General features: G+C 42.5%; 1 protein-coding gene across 1 annotated transcript in view; it reads left to right on the forward strand.

Moving 5' to 3' along the window:
• LOC145396833 (cGMP-dependent 3',5'-cyclic phosphodiesterase-like) overlaps nucleotides 1-18,179 on the forward strand; it is a 74,610-nt gene extending 56,431 nt beyond the window's left edge. The window contains exons 13-18 of the mRNA XM_080270117.1: nucleotides 5,811-6,018; nucleotides 9,572-9,746; nucleotides 11,220-11,362; nucleotides 12,277-12,449; nucleotides 14,325-14,488; nucleotides 18,163-18,179. Coding sequence (XP_080126243.1) covers nucleotides 5,811-6,018; nucleotides 9,572-9,746; nucleotides 11,220-11,362; nucleotides 12,277-12,449; nucleotides 14,325-14,488; nucleotides 18,163-18,179 — 880 coding nt within the window. The remainder of the gene's footprint in view (nucleotides 1-5,810; nucleotides 6,019-9,571; nucleotides 9,747-11,219; nucleotides 11,363-12,276; nucleotides 12,450-14,324; nucleotides 14,489-18,162) is intronic.
• Nucleotides 18,180-19,444: the final 1,265 nt, after the last annotated feature.

Genomic DNA, 19,444 nt, shown 5'->3' on the forward strand with positions numbered 1-19,444 from the left:
TTGTCTTTCTTTGATTTATTTTCCGTCTGTCCCGCACTAATGATTATCGGACTCAGGGCGCTCCTTCTCCTTAAGTATTGGCGACTTCAGTAAAACCACACCACAGCACACCACACCACACCACACCACACCACACCACACCACACCAAAACACCGTCCCACACCACAGCATACCACACCACACCGCACCACACCAAAACACCGTCCCACACCACAGCACACCACACCACACCACACCACACCACACCACACCACACCGCACCACACCAAAACACCGTCCCACACCACAGCACACCACACCACACCAAAACACCGTCCCACACCACAGCACAACACACCACACCAAAACACCGTCCCACACCACACAAAATCACACTCCCACATCACACCACACAAAATCACACTCCCACACCACACCACACAAAATCGCCCTCCAACGCCACACCGCACCGCACCGCACCACACCACACCACACCACACCACACCACACCACACCACACCACACTACACCTCACAAAATCACCCTTCCACACCACACCACGCCACACTACACCTCACCACACTACACTTCACAAAATCACCCTTCCACACCACACCAAATCAGCCTCCCACACTACACCGCACCACACCACATCACACACCACACCATAACACCGTCCCACACCACAACACAATACACCACACAAAATCACCCTCCCACACACCACACAAAATCACCCTCCCACACCACACCACACCACACCACACAAAATCACCCTCCCACACACCACACAAAATCACCCTCCCACACACCACACAAAATCACCCTCCCACACACCACACAAAATCACCCTCCCACACACCACACCACACCACACCACACAAAATCACCCTCCCACACCACACCACACCACACCACACAAAATCACCCTCCCACACACCACACAAAATCACGCTCCCACACCACACCACACAAAATCATCCTTCCACACACCACACCACACCACACCACACAAAATCACCCTTCCACACCACACCACACCACACAAAATCACCCTCCCACACCACATCACACCACACAATCTCACCCTCCCATACCACACCACACAAAATCACCCTCCCACACCACACCACACCACACAAAATCACCCTTCCACACCACACCACACAAAATCACCCTACCACAACACACCACACAAAATCATCCTCCCACACCAACCACACCACACAAAATCATCCTCCCACACCAACCACACCACACAAAATCTCTCTCCTAATACTTCCATACGTCCTCGTCTTCGGGATCTGTCGTGAGTTATGGCAGTTTTTGATTTATTTTTTTTTCATTTTCCTCATTTTCTTTCCTCATTTCCTTAATTTCCCGGAACTGCCTCTGTAATGTCTTCTCTTCGTGTTTTTCCTTCTTCATTCTTCGATATTTCTTCCTGTCTCTTGTTTTCCTGTTGGTTTGGAATTGTTTTTATTCTTGTTTCTTGTTCCCTTCCTTGTGTGTGTGTGTGTGTGTGTGTGTGTGTGTGTGTGTGTGTGTGTGTGTGTGTCTCTCTCTCTCTCTCTCTCTCACACACACACACACACACACACACACACACACACACACACACACCGCCCCAGTAACCCATAGGAGCCAATAAGACCCAGTTTGACCTCATCTACGCCAATTGACCCAGAATGACCTGCCAATTACGTGACCTAATATCGCCACCCCTTTCAATACACCTTCCCTTATCTCTTATCAGCCCAGGATAAAAGCACCCCCAGACAGTGACCCTTTTTATCACTGTAAATATTGTTGTCTTCGTTTTTGTTATTCTTGTTTTTCGTATTTTCCTTCCTTCCTTCCTTCCTTCCTTCCTTCCCTCCTTCCTTCCTTCCTTCCCTCCGTCCTTCCTTCCTTCCTTCCGTCCTTCCGTCCTTCCTTCCTTTCTCTGCGTCGTTTTCCGTTCCTTCTTTTATTTCCTTTCTTTCATCCCTTCTTTCTCTCCCTCCTTCCATTCTTCCATCTTCCCTTCCTTGCTTTTTTTCTTCTTCCTTCCCTCCTCCCTTCTTTCTCCTTGCTTCCATTCTTTCTCCTTCCTTTCTTTCCTTCGTTGTTTGTTTGTTTCTGTCTTTCTTTTCTTCCTTCCTTCCTTCCTTTTTTTCATTCTTTCCGTTCCTTCGTTCTTTCTTTTTCCTTCCCTCCCTCCTTCCCTCCCTCCCTCCTTCCCTCCCTCCCTCCCTCCCTCCCTCCCTCCATCCATCCATCCATCCATCCATCCATCCATCCTCCCCTCCCTTCATCCATCCGTCCATTTATCCATCCATCCATCCTTCCTTCCTTCCTTCCTTCCTTTCTTCTTCCATTCTTCCTTTTTTTCTTTCCTTCTCTCTCTCTTCCTCCCAAACGCCTGTCACCTTGGAGTTTGTTTGTATTTTTGTCACCTCTACATTTGAGATTATATGCTGTACATTAATTACATCATAAGGACAAGAATATATATATTTTTTTATCTAGACCTTTCAAAGTGTTTAATGGGTAAAGATAGATAGATAGATAGATAGATAGATAGGTAGGCAGGTAGACAGGCATAGATAGAGATAGTTAGATTAGCAGATGGATAGATAGAAATAGATAGGGAGGGAGATAGATAGATAGATAGATAGATAGGCGTAGATATAGATAGACAGATGGATAGATAGAGATAGATAAATAGGGAGGGAGATAGATAGACAGATGGATAGATAGATAAATAAGGAGGGAGATAGATAGACAGATGGATAGATATAGATAGATAAATAGGGAGAGAGAGATATAAGCAGATGGATAGATAGATAGATAGATAGATAGATAGGCAGGCAGATAGATAGATAGATAGGTAGGTAGATAGATAAATAGGCAGATAGATAGGTTGATAGATAGATAGGCAGACAGATATTGATAGAGATAAATACAGTAGATAGATAGGGAGATAGGTAGGCAGATGGATAGACAGATAGGCAGATGGATAGATAGATAGATAGGCAGATAGATAAACTGATAGGAATGGAGGAGAAATATTTGATCATGAGAAGGACAGTCAGAGAGAGAGAGAGAGAGAGAAAGGTGAGAGGGGGTAGGGGTCAGGTTGAGTCATTGGAAGTGGGAAGAGCACCCCCTTGGGATCCCCCCTCCCCCTCCCCTCCCCTCCCCTCCTCATTGACCTTGTTATCAGAGCCGGGGAGGGGGGAGGGGGAAGAAGAATTGGGAGAGGAAACTGGAATGAGGGAGGTGAGAGACAGAAGGAGATGGAGAGGAAAAGAGAATGAGGGAAAGGCTGGATGTGGGCGGGAAAGATTGAAAAAAAGAAATATTGTGAATAAGACAGAGAGAGAGAGAGTGAGAGAGAGAGGCGATATTTTGCTGAGGGAGCGAGGAAAGGGGAAGGGAAACAGGAATAATTGCACGAGAGGTCACTGAGGGAGGGGGGGAGGGAGAGAGACAGGGTCAGTAATCATTTCGTGCCCTCGAGGTCATCCCCCCCCTCGTCCCTTCGTATGGCACCCTGCTTCCAACAACTGCTCCCAAGAAAACTGCTCCCAAAAACTGCTCCCAAGAAATGTTATCCTAGAACAAGTTTACACACTGTACACAGCAATACACACTACACAGCAATACACACTACACAGCAATACACACTTGATTTACGGAAATACTAGAGAATACCAAAAACATGGATGACCTGGAAGGGGGAGGGGATGACCTAGCAAGCCTGAAGTGAGTGACCTGACCCCGTGTCGCCCCCCCCCCCGCCCCAGTGACCTCTCCTGGTGAAGATATTCCTGTTTCCCTCCCCCTTGCCTTGCGTTCTCCCTAAAACATCGTCAGTCTTCCACCTCTCTCTCTCTCTCTCTCTCTCTCTCTCTCTCTCTCTCTCTCTCTCTCTCTCTCTCTCTCGTGTTCTTACCTAATTGTTCTTACCTAATTGTATCTTTACAGGAATGAGTCAAGCTCGTATTGTCCCGTGTCTTAGACCATATTTATCGTACATATCCTTAAATTTGTGAATTGTTTTGGCACACACTATTTCATTCGGTAGTGCATTCCATTGATCAATTGCTCTGTTTGGGAAACTGAATTTCCTTACGTCTTTATCACCTCTCTTCTTATGCAGTTTTTTGCAGTGTCCTCTTGCTGATGCTTCTCCATATGTTAAGTAATCATTTATGTCTATTTTCTCCTTTCCTGATATGCACTTATATAGCATTATCATGTCACCTCTTTTCCTTCTCTCCTGTAGTGTTGGTAGATTCAGTTTATTTAGTCTTTCTTCGTAGCTTAGGTCCCTTAAGCTTGGTATCCATCTTGTAGCGGCCCTTTGAACTTTTTCAATCTTGTCTATATGCTTTTTGAGATGTGGACTCCAGACTATTGATGCATATTCCAGGGTTGGTCTAATGAATGATGTTATTATCCTTCTTAGCATGTCTTCATTTATGTATGTGAATGCTATTCTCATATTTGCAAGCAGTGTATACATGTTCCGTACCTTCTCGCTGATGTGGTCAGCCGGAGATAGTCTGTTATTGATAATCACACCTAGGTCTTTCTCTCTTTCTGATGTGTATAGGGTTTTATTTCCTAACTTATAATCCCAATCAGGTCTTTTTCCACTTTTACCAAACTTGATTACATGACACTTGTCCACATTGAATTCCATTTGCCATGTACTACTCCATTCATGAAGTTTATTTAATTCTTCTTGTAGCTCCCTACAAGAGTCTGTGCTAGTAATTCTCCTTTGTATTTTTGCATCATCTGCAAACATATTCAGATAGCTCTCATTTCCAGTGTTACTGTTTATATCATTTATGTACACTAGAAACATGATTGGTGCCAGCACCGAACCCTGTGGTACTCCACTAGTCACTTCTTTCCATGATGAGTAGTTTCCTCTTAGTACTGTCCTCATTTCTCTTTTTATGAGAAAGTCTTGCATCCAACAAAACAGTTTGCCTCGAATTCCTCCTTGATGGTACAGCTTCCATAAAAGTCTTTGGTGTGGTACTGTGTGTGTGTGTGTGTGTGTGTGTGTGTGTGTGTGTGTGTGTGTGTGTGTGACTTGTATGCTTTGTAGGTGAAAATGACATAGTTTTCCTTCAGCCTTAAACAGTTCAACCAAAACTGACATAGGATAAAAACTGATATAGAGGACATAGGGTACCAGAGGCGGATATAGGCTGCAGATGGCCCTAAACACAGCAAATGATGTATGAATGACTACTGAACGGCCACGTAATTGGCTTGTAAAACACCCAGACATTCAACATTTTAGTGATTTCGGTGGCTTGTAATGAGGAGGGTCAGTGATCAGAATCGTGTGTTTGTCTCTGCCTATCCTCGTCTTTCTTCATATTCTCGACAGTTTTCTTTTCTCGGCCTTCTCCTTGCCTGCCCTTCACTCTTTCATCCTCTGTGTTAATCCACTTCCCCTCCACTCTTCTTTTCTCTTCTGTATCTTCTTCTTGCCTCCACTCTATTCGTATCTATCGCTATCCTCTCCATGCCTATCATTCATTCATCCACCCTATTAATCCACTTCACTCACGGTCATCCACTTCTCCACCACTCTTCTTTTCTCTGTCCTCTCCTTGTCTTTCCATCATTCATTCATCCACTTTATTAATCCACTTTTGCTCCAATCTGTTCTTTTCACCACTTTTCTCTGTCCGCTCTTTGCCTTTCCTTCATTCATTCTCCCAGTGTATTAATTCACTTCTCCACTCTTTTGTGCATCCTCTCCTCGCCTCCTTCATGCATTCATCCACCGTATTCATCCGCCTTTCCTGCACTTCAGGTTCACACTGATGGTACGGAAGGGGTACAGGGATCCACCGTACCACAACTGGCTCCACGCCTTCTCCGTCACCCACTTCGCCTTCCTCCTCATCCACAACCTGCGCCTGACAGACCGAGGGGCACTCACCCGCCTCGAGGCACTGGCACTCCTCGTATCATCTATGTGTCACGACCTAGATCATAGAGGCACCACTAATTCATTCCAGGTGGGTGACGGTTTATGTTAGGTGGTTTATTCTAGCAGACGATTTGTTTCGCGTGACTCTTAGGGGTATATTGGTGCTGTTTGGGTGACGGTTTATGTTAGGTGGTTTATTCTAGCTGACAGTTTGTTCCGGGTGAGTCTTAGGGGTTATATTGGTGCCGTTTGGGTGACCGTTAATGTTAAGTGGTTTATTCTGGCTGACGATTTGTTTCGGGTGACTCTTAGGGGTGTATTGGTGCGGTTTGGATGACGGTTTATGTTAGGTGGCGATTTATCCTCAGTGGCAGTTTATTCTAGGTGATTGGTGATAGCGACCATCATCCACTCACTTGATGTTATGATGCTTGCTTCTTCCTTCATCTTTATCATTCATTGTCTGTGCCTACCCTCCTCTCTCCCTGTTTCTCCCATTTTTCCTGTGTTTTTTTATTACAGTACTCTTCTTTCCATTTCAGGTGGCTTTACATTGAGTGACAAGCCTAATGGTTTCCTGTAAGCCAGGAAACCATTTACAACGATGGGTGGTAACCATATCACTAACCCATACATGTCCCTTACGTGTCGACAAGTGGGTTGGCGGAGGGTTAGTGCCCCTCCCTGTAAAACAACTAACTCAAAGACAGACGCTCGCCCTTTGCGGGCTTATGGGATCTGGCTATAGATATATGGATAGATAAAATTTCCCAGACTTTTGGAACCGGGAGGGATAAATATTGCCATCTTTAGCCCTTTGACTGTGGGTGAGGGGGCTTGCTGGGGTTGAATAAAAACGTCAGGAGCTGTAGTCAGGTCGCTTTCATCTGATGGAATTGGGCCACACCAACAGCATGAATATTAAGTCGTGATGGCAGAAAATTTGATGAGAATGGTTTTGAGATAGGAATTGTTTTTTTTGGTTAATGGTTCAATCCGCCCTCCAATCTGACTACACTTGACCTCTGCTGAGATGAAAGTGGTTACAAATCTACAGGAAAAATAAAGAAAATAAGTGGATTGAAGGGGTTAGCAAAAAGCAGACACTGTAGAAATGACCTTTGACCCCTCTTTCCGATGCTGGGTTAGTTGCTGGTGGTGTGTGGGCGAGGACATGGGCCACACTAACTCCCTCCACGTGGGGGTCTGGCTGTTACACTCTCTTCACTTTAACTTGACCTAAAACTACCATTTCTCCACCTACCTGTTCATTTATTACAGTACCTTAACAACACAGAAATGCTAGTCACGCGGAAGTACTATGGTAGTATGTAGAGCTTTAGCAGTTTTTGTGCTTCTGGGCAACGCTAATGCTTTTCATGAAGAAGTGCTATAGAAAGCATGTAAAGATGTAGCATTGTTTTTCTGCCACTGAGCTACGTGAAATAATCAACAAGAAGATTAATTTCTGCACCAGTTTAATTTGAAGGAAAGGTTTGAGTGACGTAACCCCACGTTCTTGTGGGCTTAGGAGACTTCTGTTCCAGGTGACAGAATGCAGTGGTATGGTATCAAGAGACTCAAATAAAACTGAGGGCTTGCCGTCTCCTTTGCACTCCAGATTGTAATAACAGAGCTACTTAGTGTGTATCCATTCCATCCCGCTTATTGTGGAAGATGAGTTATTTCTCATCTTTTTTTGCTGTGAGGAGAATCTACATGTATGGCAGAAACTAGAATATAAAATGCCTGTACTGTTTATCATCGTAAGAAAAGCGTCGATTCAAGAATATTATTGCAGGCCACCCTCACTAGGGCTCTGTAATGTTTACTGACGTGATTGTTAGGGTTAGGTTGAAAATGATGATAATAATGACGATGATGATGACAATGAGTGTCAGGCATGTTGTCTAGTAATCTATCTATCTCTCTATTGCCAGATGCCTCAATCCCATATGGGGTGGCCACAAACAAATCACCTCCACGTCGCCCTGTCCCCTGCCACTTCACTGCCCCAACTCCCAACTAACACCCTTCTCTCTCATATACCTCTCCACTCCATCCCTCCATCTCATCCGTGGCTTCCCCCTCCCTCTGGCCCGCGCCACTTCACTCACTCACACTCTCCTCGTCAGTCTCTCACCCTCCATCTCTCCACATGGCCAAACCACCTCAGTGTATTCCTCCTAACACTTCCCATAACATCCACATCCACACCACAACAGTCCTTTATATCCTTATTTGTCAGCCGGTCTCTCCATGTGATTCCACAGACTCCTCTTAAATAACTCATTTCCACTGCTCTCACTATTGACTTGCGTCCTTCCAACAACATCCAAGCTTCACTTCCATATGTTAGAGTTGGTATCACAATACTGTCATGTAGTAACTTTTTCACTTCCATGCTCACTTCCCTGTTTCTTATCACTGCTTTCAAGGAACCAGTAACTTTTCGTCCCTGCTGTACCCTTTCAAGCACTTCACCCTCCAAACCTCCATCCTTACTCATCACACTACCCAAATACTTAAACGTACTCACATTTTCCAATTCCTCACCATCCAACCTCACTGTGCATTCACTGACTTCACCTCTCTCAAAGACCATCATTTTACTCTTCCCTGCAGTCACCTTTAGATTCTATTTCTTACACACTCTCCCAAACTCATCCACCAAGCCTTGCAGCTCTCCTTCGTTTTCACTCAACAACACAGTATCATCTGCAAACAACAGTACAGGGAGTTTCCAAACACTACCCTCTCTCACCAGGGCCACTCCAACATCCACTGCCCTCCCTTGTACCTCTTTTATTACCTCATCCATGTACAGATTGAACAACCATGGAGACATGACACATCCCTGTTTCAACCCAACCTTCAAAGAGAAAAATTCAATCAGTTCACCATCCACACACACTGCAGCCTTAGCACCATCAGACATACTCTTCACAGCATTCAACAACTTCCCATCTACTCCATATATTCTTAATACTCTCCTCAATCCTTGCCTGTCCACCCTGCCATATGCTTTCTCCAATTCCACGAAAGCTGCATACAACTTCTTTCCCTTCTCTAGAAACTCTTCCACTAAAGATCTAGTTATAATGATAATTATTATTATTATAATTGGTGATCTGGATTTTTTTTTTTGCATGTGTGTTTCCATTTCTGGGGATAAACTTCATAGTTTATTCCATAAGGCCCAACAGTTCATGTACGTGCCACACAACCATACATGGCACTACTTTGGTAGTGACACCCACCACCCAAATTGAATACATGTTAGGGCTGTCTCAGAAAGCTTAGGTTTATGCCTGTTGTAATGCCACTCAGGGGTGAGTGAGGCTGGTCACTCTCATCTAAAATGTTAGGACCAACTTACCTAGTCCCGGGCTCCTACAATCCTCATGGGGCAACGTAGGATTGGATGATGGATGGATGGATGGACTACATAAAGGTCATTAAGGTTGACAGTCAGCTTTTGCTAAGTCTCAGTCTTCCCCAAGAACATGATATGCAGGTATTAATGCAAGTTTTACAATATTCTATTAAAGATGATGATTCTTGCCTTGTGCTGGCAGGTGATAGTAGTATGTGTATTTATGATAATTGTGACTATGTCTAACTCACTGTGCTCCCTTCAGGTGGCAAGTAACTCAGTGCTGGCATCCTTGTACTCATCTGAGGGGTCTGTAATGGAGCGTCACCACCTTGCCCAGGCCATGTGCATCCTTAACACTGATGACTGCAACTTCCTTGAAAACCTTACAAGACAGGAGTACACCAACTTCCTTGACCTCATGCGGGATATTATTCTGGGTGAGTGGGGTGAATAGGGCATGTTCTTGAGTTGATGGAGGGGATATGTTGGTGGAGGGGATGTGTTGGTGGAGGGGATGTGTTGGTGGAGGGGATATGTTGGTGGGTGAGGTGGAGCTGCAGTATTTGGTGAGCGAGATGAGCTAATCTCTGATCCAGACAAAACTTGAAAGAGAGGGCAAAATTTTGGGGGGGAATTATTTATCACTTACTGAGGATTTGCTGTTGATGCAACATCATAAAACTCCACTGGAACTGGAAACTTGTAGATATCTCATTAGTCTTGGTGCTGAGTTCATTCCAATGAAATTTGCCAGTTTCAGTGTTTCCAAGTTCAGGTTTGGTTCCACGTCACTGGTTTGTACCCACATTTACTGTAAATATGGATTTGAGACATTGGTATGGCATGTGTCTGAAAAGCCCAGAGTGAGAGCAGTGGAAAAGGGGCTGATGAGGAATATATTTTTGTGTTATAATTTTGTTGCAAATGTGAAAAAAAAAACGAAAATGATGATATCCAGGGCAGACGGTAGTACTCTTAGGCCAGAAGGATTGTGACTGTGTACATTCTGCTACAAAGGTTTGGTAAGTAACTTCTTTTGTGCAGTGTTTGTGATGATTGTGTGCATAAGAGAAGTACGGTAGTGGTATTGTGTTAGAGGTAGACCTGCAAATTAGTGCTGATTTTGAGTGTGTAGTATATAAAGGAGAGCACACAGAACCAGAGAGGCAAGAAGGGTTTAATCTTGCTGGACAGTCTCTTGAGTGTGTGGAGGGATTTTAATTGTTATATGGGGGACATGAGTGGTGGGTCTGAGCTTGCTCAGCAACAGTGGTAAAGAGTGGCCGAAAGAAGTTTGGGGAGTTGGAGTTGTTGCCCCTCCTGACTTTGGGATGGCTCTCACTCCTTGCTAAAGTGTCCTTGTATGAAGCATGTAACGTATTAGGAGAGTAATGCTGAACGGTATTGGAACTTGGCAGTGAAGGAGGATATTTGTAGACAAACATATAGAAATGAAAATGATTAGATGGATTTATAGTGCATCCTTGAATGTCAGGCCTGGGGAGGGGGGTCAGGATTGCAGTTGAAGAGTTGAAAGGAAGGATGGAATTTGAATGTACAGTATTACTGTTGTACTGAGAAGGGTTAGATTGAGATGGTTTGGGCAAGTTGAGAGGATGGACGATGACAGTTGGGTGGGAAAGGTGAGAAATATGAACTTTGGAGGTAGGGTTGCGAGAGGCAGACTGAAAAAGACCTGGGACAAGGTCACAGAGTGTGACCTCAGGGTTAAGGGACTGAATAGGGAGGCTGCCAGAGATCAGGTCAAGTGGAGAGCCACCATTGGGTGACCAAGGCCGACACATGCAAGCATGGTGGAGCCTTTATAAACAATATAATAATTATCATGCTTAGCCGCCTGTTTGTGTGCAGCTGATTGTTTAACCTCGAAGCACCATCCATCTTTGCAGCAACAGACCTGGCGCATCACCTAAGAATAGTGTCAGAGCTGAGAGAAATAGCAGCTAGTGGATATGACGCTGGCAACCCTCGCCACCACCAGCTCCTCATCTGCCTCCTAATGACTGCTGCAGACCTTTCTGACCAGACTAAGGTCAGTCCATATAATCAGAATCATTAGAGCAGTACCAGTATGCTTTTATATACTGTACAGTATAGTGGTTTGTAAATGTTATTCAGAGTTGTTTTTATACCTGTCTCAGAGTAACAGTTCTGAGCTCTCTCACTGATGCCATATTCCCTTCCAATAGTTTTTCTAGGTGATCATGACAGAAAAATATCCAGGAAGTTTGGAAGCATTGTAGTGTTGATATGGATGTGCTGGAAAATGCTTAGAGAATTGCCCTGCAGTGATTTAGAGAGTGAGATATAGACTAAGAGTATGTGAGTAAGATAGAAGGAGAGAGGGAAGCCAGTGACGGGGTGAAAGGACAGGGTGGAGAGGTACTGTATGCGAAAGAGTGGTGTGGGACGGAGACGGCCATTCTAATGTTGAAGGATAGGATGACATAAGGCAACTTGTTCGTGGCCACCTCCTCCCAGCTTATGACATCCAGCTACAGTTTGATAAATTTTTTCTTTTATATTTCACTTTCATAACCAGTCCTAATACCTCTCTTACTCTGTAACCCATATATTATTCAGCTCTCTTATCCCTTATACAGTACCAGTAAACACTCCATATTAGACAGTCCTCCAGCAGTATATCAGGCAGATCTGCTTGCAGTTAGTAAAAGGAGTTCCAATATTTATTTCTGTCTACAAAGAATTCTTCATTATTAGGCTTAGATTCATAGCTACAAGAAAGTACTTGTGAACATGCATTGTTTTTTTTCTTTCAGTAAGTTTGCTTGCGTACTGTACTGGCTGTCTGTATTAACAAAATGCATTTTTTAGGGGGGAGGGTGGGGATGTGGCAGTCTGGAAAAAATAATGATATAGTATGAGTTGTGAACCACAAAAAATATGCACTGTTACAATTGATATATTTTCCTTCTCCATTTCCAGGACTGGCACTCTTCAAAGCATGTGGCAGAGCTGATCTACAAGGAGTTCTTCACTCAGGGTGACCTGGAGAAGGCCATGGGTAACATGCCACTTGAGATGATGGACCGGGAAAAGGCTTTCATCCCGGAACTACAATTACAATTTCTTGATGATGTAGCCATCCCTGTATATGAGTGAGTTCTTGGTATCTTCAGTTTTATTTATGTAGAATTCAGAGGGTTAGGGTGACAGACAACTCTGCTCTGCATTGTTAATTAAGTGAGAGGTTGTTACTCTGTGGAAAGAAGAGTGTCAAGAAGCAGACCAACAGTAATGGGATGAGGTTCCACATGAAAATAGGTTATGTGAACGAAGCATAAATATATACAGCATTATGTTTCTCAGGAGACACCCTGTACAATATATGAATGGCTGTGTAGTCCATTTCATGGGGCACTTTGTTGATCATTTTTAAAAATCCTACTCACTCCATTTTTATTAATGGAAATTAAGAGTAGAATGATGATGAGGATGATATTTTACTACAAGTTTAAAAAAAGTTTGCTACAAAGTCACATACTGTACATGTTTTGGCATGGTGCACAATATGAATTTAGCTTTGTCTCTGTCATTAGCCTCCATTTAACTGTGACTGGAGCATTATATAGGCATCATTCCAGTGCTGTATGCTGTAATTCACTCCTCAAAATGTGTAATCCATAGAATTTAAGAACATTGTGTAGGACTACAAACATGTACAAAAACTTCAGTAAAATTAAAGAAATTTCAAACTCTAAACATTTACAATACCAAGGTTGATATTGGCATCACTTAGTCCTAGAAATTAGTGTTTTCTTAAACTCTTTGGTCTGAGGAATCTCCTAAGCTGAATTATGAGTGCAGAAATAATAGGCTGCTGGGGCATCATGTGGGACATTGCTAGAGTGACTCACCATGCATGTGAAAATCCTGAGGGAGCTAAAGTGAAATGCCATATCACTTTGTGAGTGAAAATCCTTAGGGATTGACCAACTGATCTGGCAGCTTCCAGAGATGCTTCCACATTATTAAAAAAAAAAAAAAAACAAGGTTGGCTGGATATGTAAGTGAATGTGTTAGAAAGTGAGATACTGTATGGAAGTCAAGGAAGCAAAAGAGTTGGAGAAGGACAGTTGTAGTATGGTAGCTCATCTGAACATGAACCCAGTGGACTGCAGGCTAATGTTGCCCTCCTCCTGCAGTCCACCATCCTCCATTCAGGGGACAAGGAAGTTACTGAGGGATGTTTGTACAGCCAGGCGGTGGAGCTGCCTAATTATGTCGGTGCCACCACATGAAGACATCCGTCTCCAACACCAGAGGAAATGAATTAATGAAGTAACTGTTAGTGTGTATCAAGATGCATATAATTGCACCCCCTTTTTAACTTAAGTGTTGATGGAAGTCGGATAGATTGTAATCAATCCCATTTTGAAGTATTAAAAAAAAAAAAAAAAAAAAAAAAAAATTGTCTGTGAGGTTAAACCAAGAATCTTGAAGACTGGAATGATAAGTGAATTTATGTGTTACTCTTGAAGGGACCTCAGGGTTTGGGAGCTTGACCAGGATGCTGTGGGAGACTGCTCGTAAGAAAGCAGCCATCAGGTAAACAAGGTTGATTGTGCTGACAGTTGTTAGTCCCACTTAGGCCTGGAGGGGCTGGGTTTACAATGGAAGAGTTGAGAGGTAGGATGGGACTGGAGTGTATTGGTGTTGTGATGAGGAGAGGTAGATTGAGGTGGTTTGGACATGTGGAGAGGATGTGGGATGATACTTGGGTGAGGAAGGTGAGAAGTGTTAATATTGGGGGTGGGGTTATGAGGGGTAGACCGAGAAAGACATGGGACGAAGTCAATAAGTGTGACCTTAGGGTTAAGGGACTGAACAGGGAGGCTGCAATGGATCGTGCAGCGTGGAGAGCCGCCATTAGGTGACAAGGACGACACATGCAAGCATGTTGGAGCCTTTAAAAACTAAACGAAAACAAAAACGAAATGAAACGACTTATATACTGTATACCACTCTTCTAGGATCTTGGCCAAACTGTTCCCTGAAGCTGAGGAACCCTATAGCAGTGTGCGAACCAATTACCGCCACTGGAGCCGCCTCAGAGATGTTTACAAACGACGGAAGCCAGCGTCCACCAGCTCACTGGAGGTCTTTGAGGACGACTCACTGGAGGATGATCTAGAGAGTGAGCACCAAACGTGAGAGGGGGCTGGTGGGAGTTGACGAGAGGGAGGAAGAGAAATGGTGGAGAGAGAACTGAGAACTAGGGAGAGAAAGATGTGAGATGAGAGCAGCTGGTACATTAACAACAGCAGAAAATTTAGTGAATAATTAGATGAAGAGTATTGAAGAGTGTATCAGGTAGTGGTTAGTGAAATGATGGTAAGCTTATTCTTAATGTGAAAGAAAATACAAGATTGCAGTGAGGTGTAAGAGAGAAAACAAGCAGTAGATGAAAAGTGATGGGATTTTAACATTATTGCTTTCTCTTCTCTCTCCATGTCTCCCTCATGCTGTATTGATTGGAAAGGTACATATATTTCTGTTGTATGTAATCAGTCATCCACATCACGGTACATTAGCTTTTAGCTCTGTACATACACATTGTTTGTGTGTACATGTGCATATCAGGGGATAATAGTGCTGCCAATCTGTTGCATATGTATACTTGTGAGCCATAGTGTCTGCTCACCTTTTATTACTACATTGTACCTCTGGGTAGAGGAAGGCCATTTCCAAGATTTCACACCAAACATAAGACCTGTTTTCCAATGTTAACTCCTTTAGTACTGTGACACTTTTTTTTACAATATATTCCTGCTCCTCCAGATGACTTGATTAAACTTGGGAAGGACCTTGAGCAGTGATTCGGTTTATAAAGACTATATCTAATCACTGTATTTTGAAATGTCTCTGCAGAGCAGAAGAAAATTGTTTGAAGGGATAAATAATATAATGAAAAGTACATTATTTTATAGTTATGTTGGTAGTCTGAGCCTGCCAGACTGCACAAGAAACAGTTTTTGATGGCACTGCTATGCTCATGCAATCTAGAAAAACTTTGACCCACCAACAACAGAGCATTGTTCGGTGCAAAACTCTGGCCGTGATTTCCTATCATTGTGGAATGAGGGTAGAGGGTGAACAGATACCATGGCTGACAACTGTACAATGCACAACATTTGAAGCTGAGACAGTGCTAGTATGTAACAGAGGTCTGGGTAAACTTTCTGACTGATGTTTATTTGGCACAATTGCATGGCCATTTAAAAAATTCTTTGCATCCCCATTCATATGTTGTTACTGCCACAGCAGACATATGAAGTTGCCAAGTGTACCACATGTCATACCTGTGCTTCACACTGATGCTGTCCCAGGTTCAGACATGGCCAACTGTACATGCACTCTGTATGTGTAAGAAATATGCACAGTAGTGGAAAGCAGTGTAGTTTATGCTGGACATGCATGCTCAGTGCGGATACAGTTGTGTGCTGCATCTTGCCATATGTAGTCTAAGTGAAGATGCTGGTATTAAGTAGGAGACCTTGTTTGATGAACAGGACTGGGTGCCTCATCAAGTCTGTAACACTCATTTCTCTCATCACATCATCTTTTTCTTTTCTTTACAGTTGTTACTTGTATCATGACATATTCTTGTAATTTCCTGAGGCTCTTAACTATTTTGGTCTTCTTCCATATTTTACACTCGTTCAGCCTTATACGAGTACGTTTTTGCCAGTCATATGCTCTTTTGAAAATACTGTACAGTAATATATACATAATTTCAGCATAAATAGCATCATACCTTCAGTGAAATATACTAGTTTATTGTAATGTACTTTAATTTCATCATCCAAAATTCTTATTTTTTTATCATGCATCATATTCTCATTGCCCCACATTCCTTTGGACAGTAGGAATCACATTATCCAGAAGATTTGTCACTGTAAGATTAAATTTATACTGTACTTGAAAATTTTTATTTAGTATTGTGTACATATTTATTTTGATTGGATTTTCATGTTTTGGATCCACAGGCAATTCTCACAGTAACCTCTTGGAGATACGTAGGCAAAGAGCTGGTGGTGGAGTGGTTATGAGCACAAACCCCAGTCATTTCTGATACCTGATGAATTTTGTACTGGGCCTCAATAGTAGTAGTAGTTAATTTGTTATTGGCTTCCTGATGAAAGAAGTGCGAATAAAGTATCTGCAAAATTAGTAAGGAATATCTGATATTACAAATTTTCTTGTTTAACAGGCCATGAAAAGAGGTTCTAAAGACAGTCAAACATAGTCATTAAATATCCAGAAAATTTAAGATGGTTGTCTTTGTACAGTCATTTTCCATACCTTGTTTGTGAATCCTTCTACCCTCCTCTAGTAGTGGGGACTGCACTTGGTTAATGATGATGGTGTTGATAATGTCTTCAGTGGATAATAGGAATCCTGCTGTTCCATAATCATATTCAGTATTCTTGTTCAGTAATACCCCTTTATATTAACCTACTTTATTTGTTTAATTTAACGTATTAACAACTGTGCTTCTTGTACAGCTTGAATGCTGAGTCATGGTTGCCGGAAATTCTGTGAGCCTTAGTACTGAGACAGGGATGAGTTGCCTTGGTTACCAATCAAATCAGCCCCCTAATTTAATTACTCATGGCCATTAACTGTACTGATAGTTCAAACATTTTTGACATAAAAAAAAAATGCTGTCAAACACTGGCTTTCCACTCATCTTTTATTTTTTTATTTTTGTTTTTAACATAAGAAATTAGATAACCTCAGATTATGATGTTCATATTAATTGTTTAACTATTAGAATTTTTTGTGAATGAATGAAATTACAGTACAGGGTGTAAAAAATGGGAGAAATGGAGTTCCCCCGAACTAAGCCCTGTATTGGACTATATAGCCCCGCTAGGGTTACAGGAGGGAGCTACCCCTCCCGGCACGGCAGCCCGGGCGAGGCTCGAACTTGCAATCCCCCGATCACAAGTCCAGCGCGCTACCACTGTGCTACCGCGCCCCCCCAGTACAGGGTGTAAGCCTAAAAGTATAATGTACAATATATTGTCAAGATTTGAGAGAGAGTGAGTCAGTATATTTTTAATCCTTTAGTATTTCACTCTTTGACTGTTTGGATATCTGTCAACTGAGTCAAGTCACCTGATTTTACCCTGAACAGTACAGTATACATAAACTGTCCAAGGGTTAAGGTTCACAAAACTATATACTCCAGACACCTGGTTGCTTTTGGTTCACAAATATTTTGTCTTTATTTGGCAATATTTTCAGTTCCCTTTACTGAACTGTCCTGCAAGCTTTAGCTAGGGCGAAGGGGAATTACAGGTCACAGAAACTCTAACTCCTCAGACTGTTAAGCCTATAGTGGTTATCTGCCTTAATGACCCTGTGCAGTTGATGGGCATAAATCTGTTTTATCTAACAAAACTAATAACATGGATGTGTAAATCCTTTTTTAACTAACAAAACTAACAGGGTAGATATGCATAAATCTGTTTTAACTAACAAAACAACCCAGCTAGGATATAAAGGGGTATTATTGTATTAATAAATCTTTCCATGGCTGCAACCTCAAACCAGCATGAAAGGTATTAGTTGAGATTTGGCACATCATTGCAGCGGGAGACTGTGAGGGTATTGGCTGTGATGGTAGGTAGAGGAACTTCTTTCATCTTATTACAGGGTCAGGTAAACCAACTGCACTGGCAGATGTGTGGGTGATGATTGTGTTTGTAGGGGGTGTCAATTCAACACACCATGAAGGCCATCGCACACCAATAGCTACTTAAACCTTGATTTAAATGTGTCCTCTGTGTCTCTGAATTGCAGCGGAGGATATTCGCTGAGATAGCTTTACACCAGATGCCATGCTGCTTATGCCACATGCAGTAGCTTCTAATATGAATTACCTCACTGGATAAGCTCGCCTGCAGTTCAGAAGATGTGCAGCACACATACTTAATATGGCTTGTGTAGATTATTGTGTGAGACTGCCTTGACAGTGTAATTACTGATGAAACAAGGCTCTTAAGCAAACTGATGTCATTGTGATATTTTGTACATTTCTTTGTGCCATATTCATTTTCCAACATGTGTTTTAACTGTGATTTTCTTTCCCCCCAAGATGATTTTATGATTGCATGTACTGGATTATGCTAAGTTAAATGTAATGACACAATCCCATCTGTAATGACACTGACATCTGTTAAGTTTTATTCATGCTAGTTCCAGACATTTTTGTTCAGCTTAGAAGAGAATTCTCAAACTTGAGGAGTTGGAGATAACCTTCATGAACTCTTTGTATATAAGAGACCTTCCTGAAGTTGACTAAGGTCATTTAGAAATAGCAGGAATAAACTGAAAAAGATGTCACCAGATTGAAGGGGTTATAGGATAAATTACATTCCCTGGAAACACAATACAACATATATCTCTCTGCTGGTGTAGTGAAGAATTACTGCAGATGTGTTGACAGTTAGTGTCAGATGAATAATAATCTTGCCATAATAATGTTAAGTATTTGCCCAGTCATCAGAAAACACCAAAGATTATTATGGGGTAGAAATCACAGTACCTTACGAGTATCAGAAAGCAGTAAGAGCCGATGCTGCGTTTGTGGAGTAATTGTGTACAACATGGATGTTCACTGTGATGCATTTTTGTATGGTCAGTGAAAGTTGCACCATATTTATAAGTATGGATATTTTTTAAGTCAAATGGAAGGAATTATTTCTCTCATAATAATATAATCCAGGATTATTATAGTACCTGTAAACACCTCGGAGAAAGGATGTAAGCTTGGCATTTTAGCACTATCTTCCCCAAGTTCCATGACAGTTTGTGTAAGAGAGAGGAGAGAGCAGTAGAAAGACCTTTGTGCACTGTGTCAGTATGCTGCAGAATGACAAGGGATCAAAACAGAACATTTTTATGCCCCGGTGTGCATGAATGAAACAGGATTTTGAAGAGGATAGCATTGAGGGTAGAAATGTAGCTTTTAGTGAGAGCTGGTTGTTGAAGCCCGCTGTCACCTGTACAATGAACACTTCACCGTGATATTTACAAGCACGTGGATGTGTACCTCATCTTGCCTGTTATTCGAGTCACTAGA

This window comes from Coenobita brevimanus, chromosome 39 (assembly GCF_032717465.1).
Source record: "Coenobita brevimanus isolate Jiangsu-jjx chromosome 39, ASM3271746v2, whole genome shotgun sequence".
Lineage (NCBI taxonomy): Eukaryota > Metazoa > Arthropoda > Malacostraca > Decapoda > Coenobitidae > Coenobita > Coenobita brevimanus.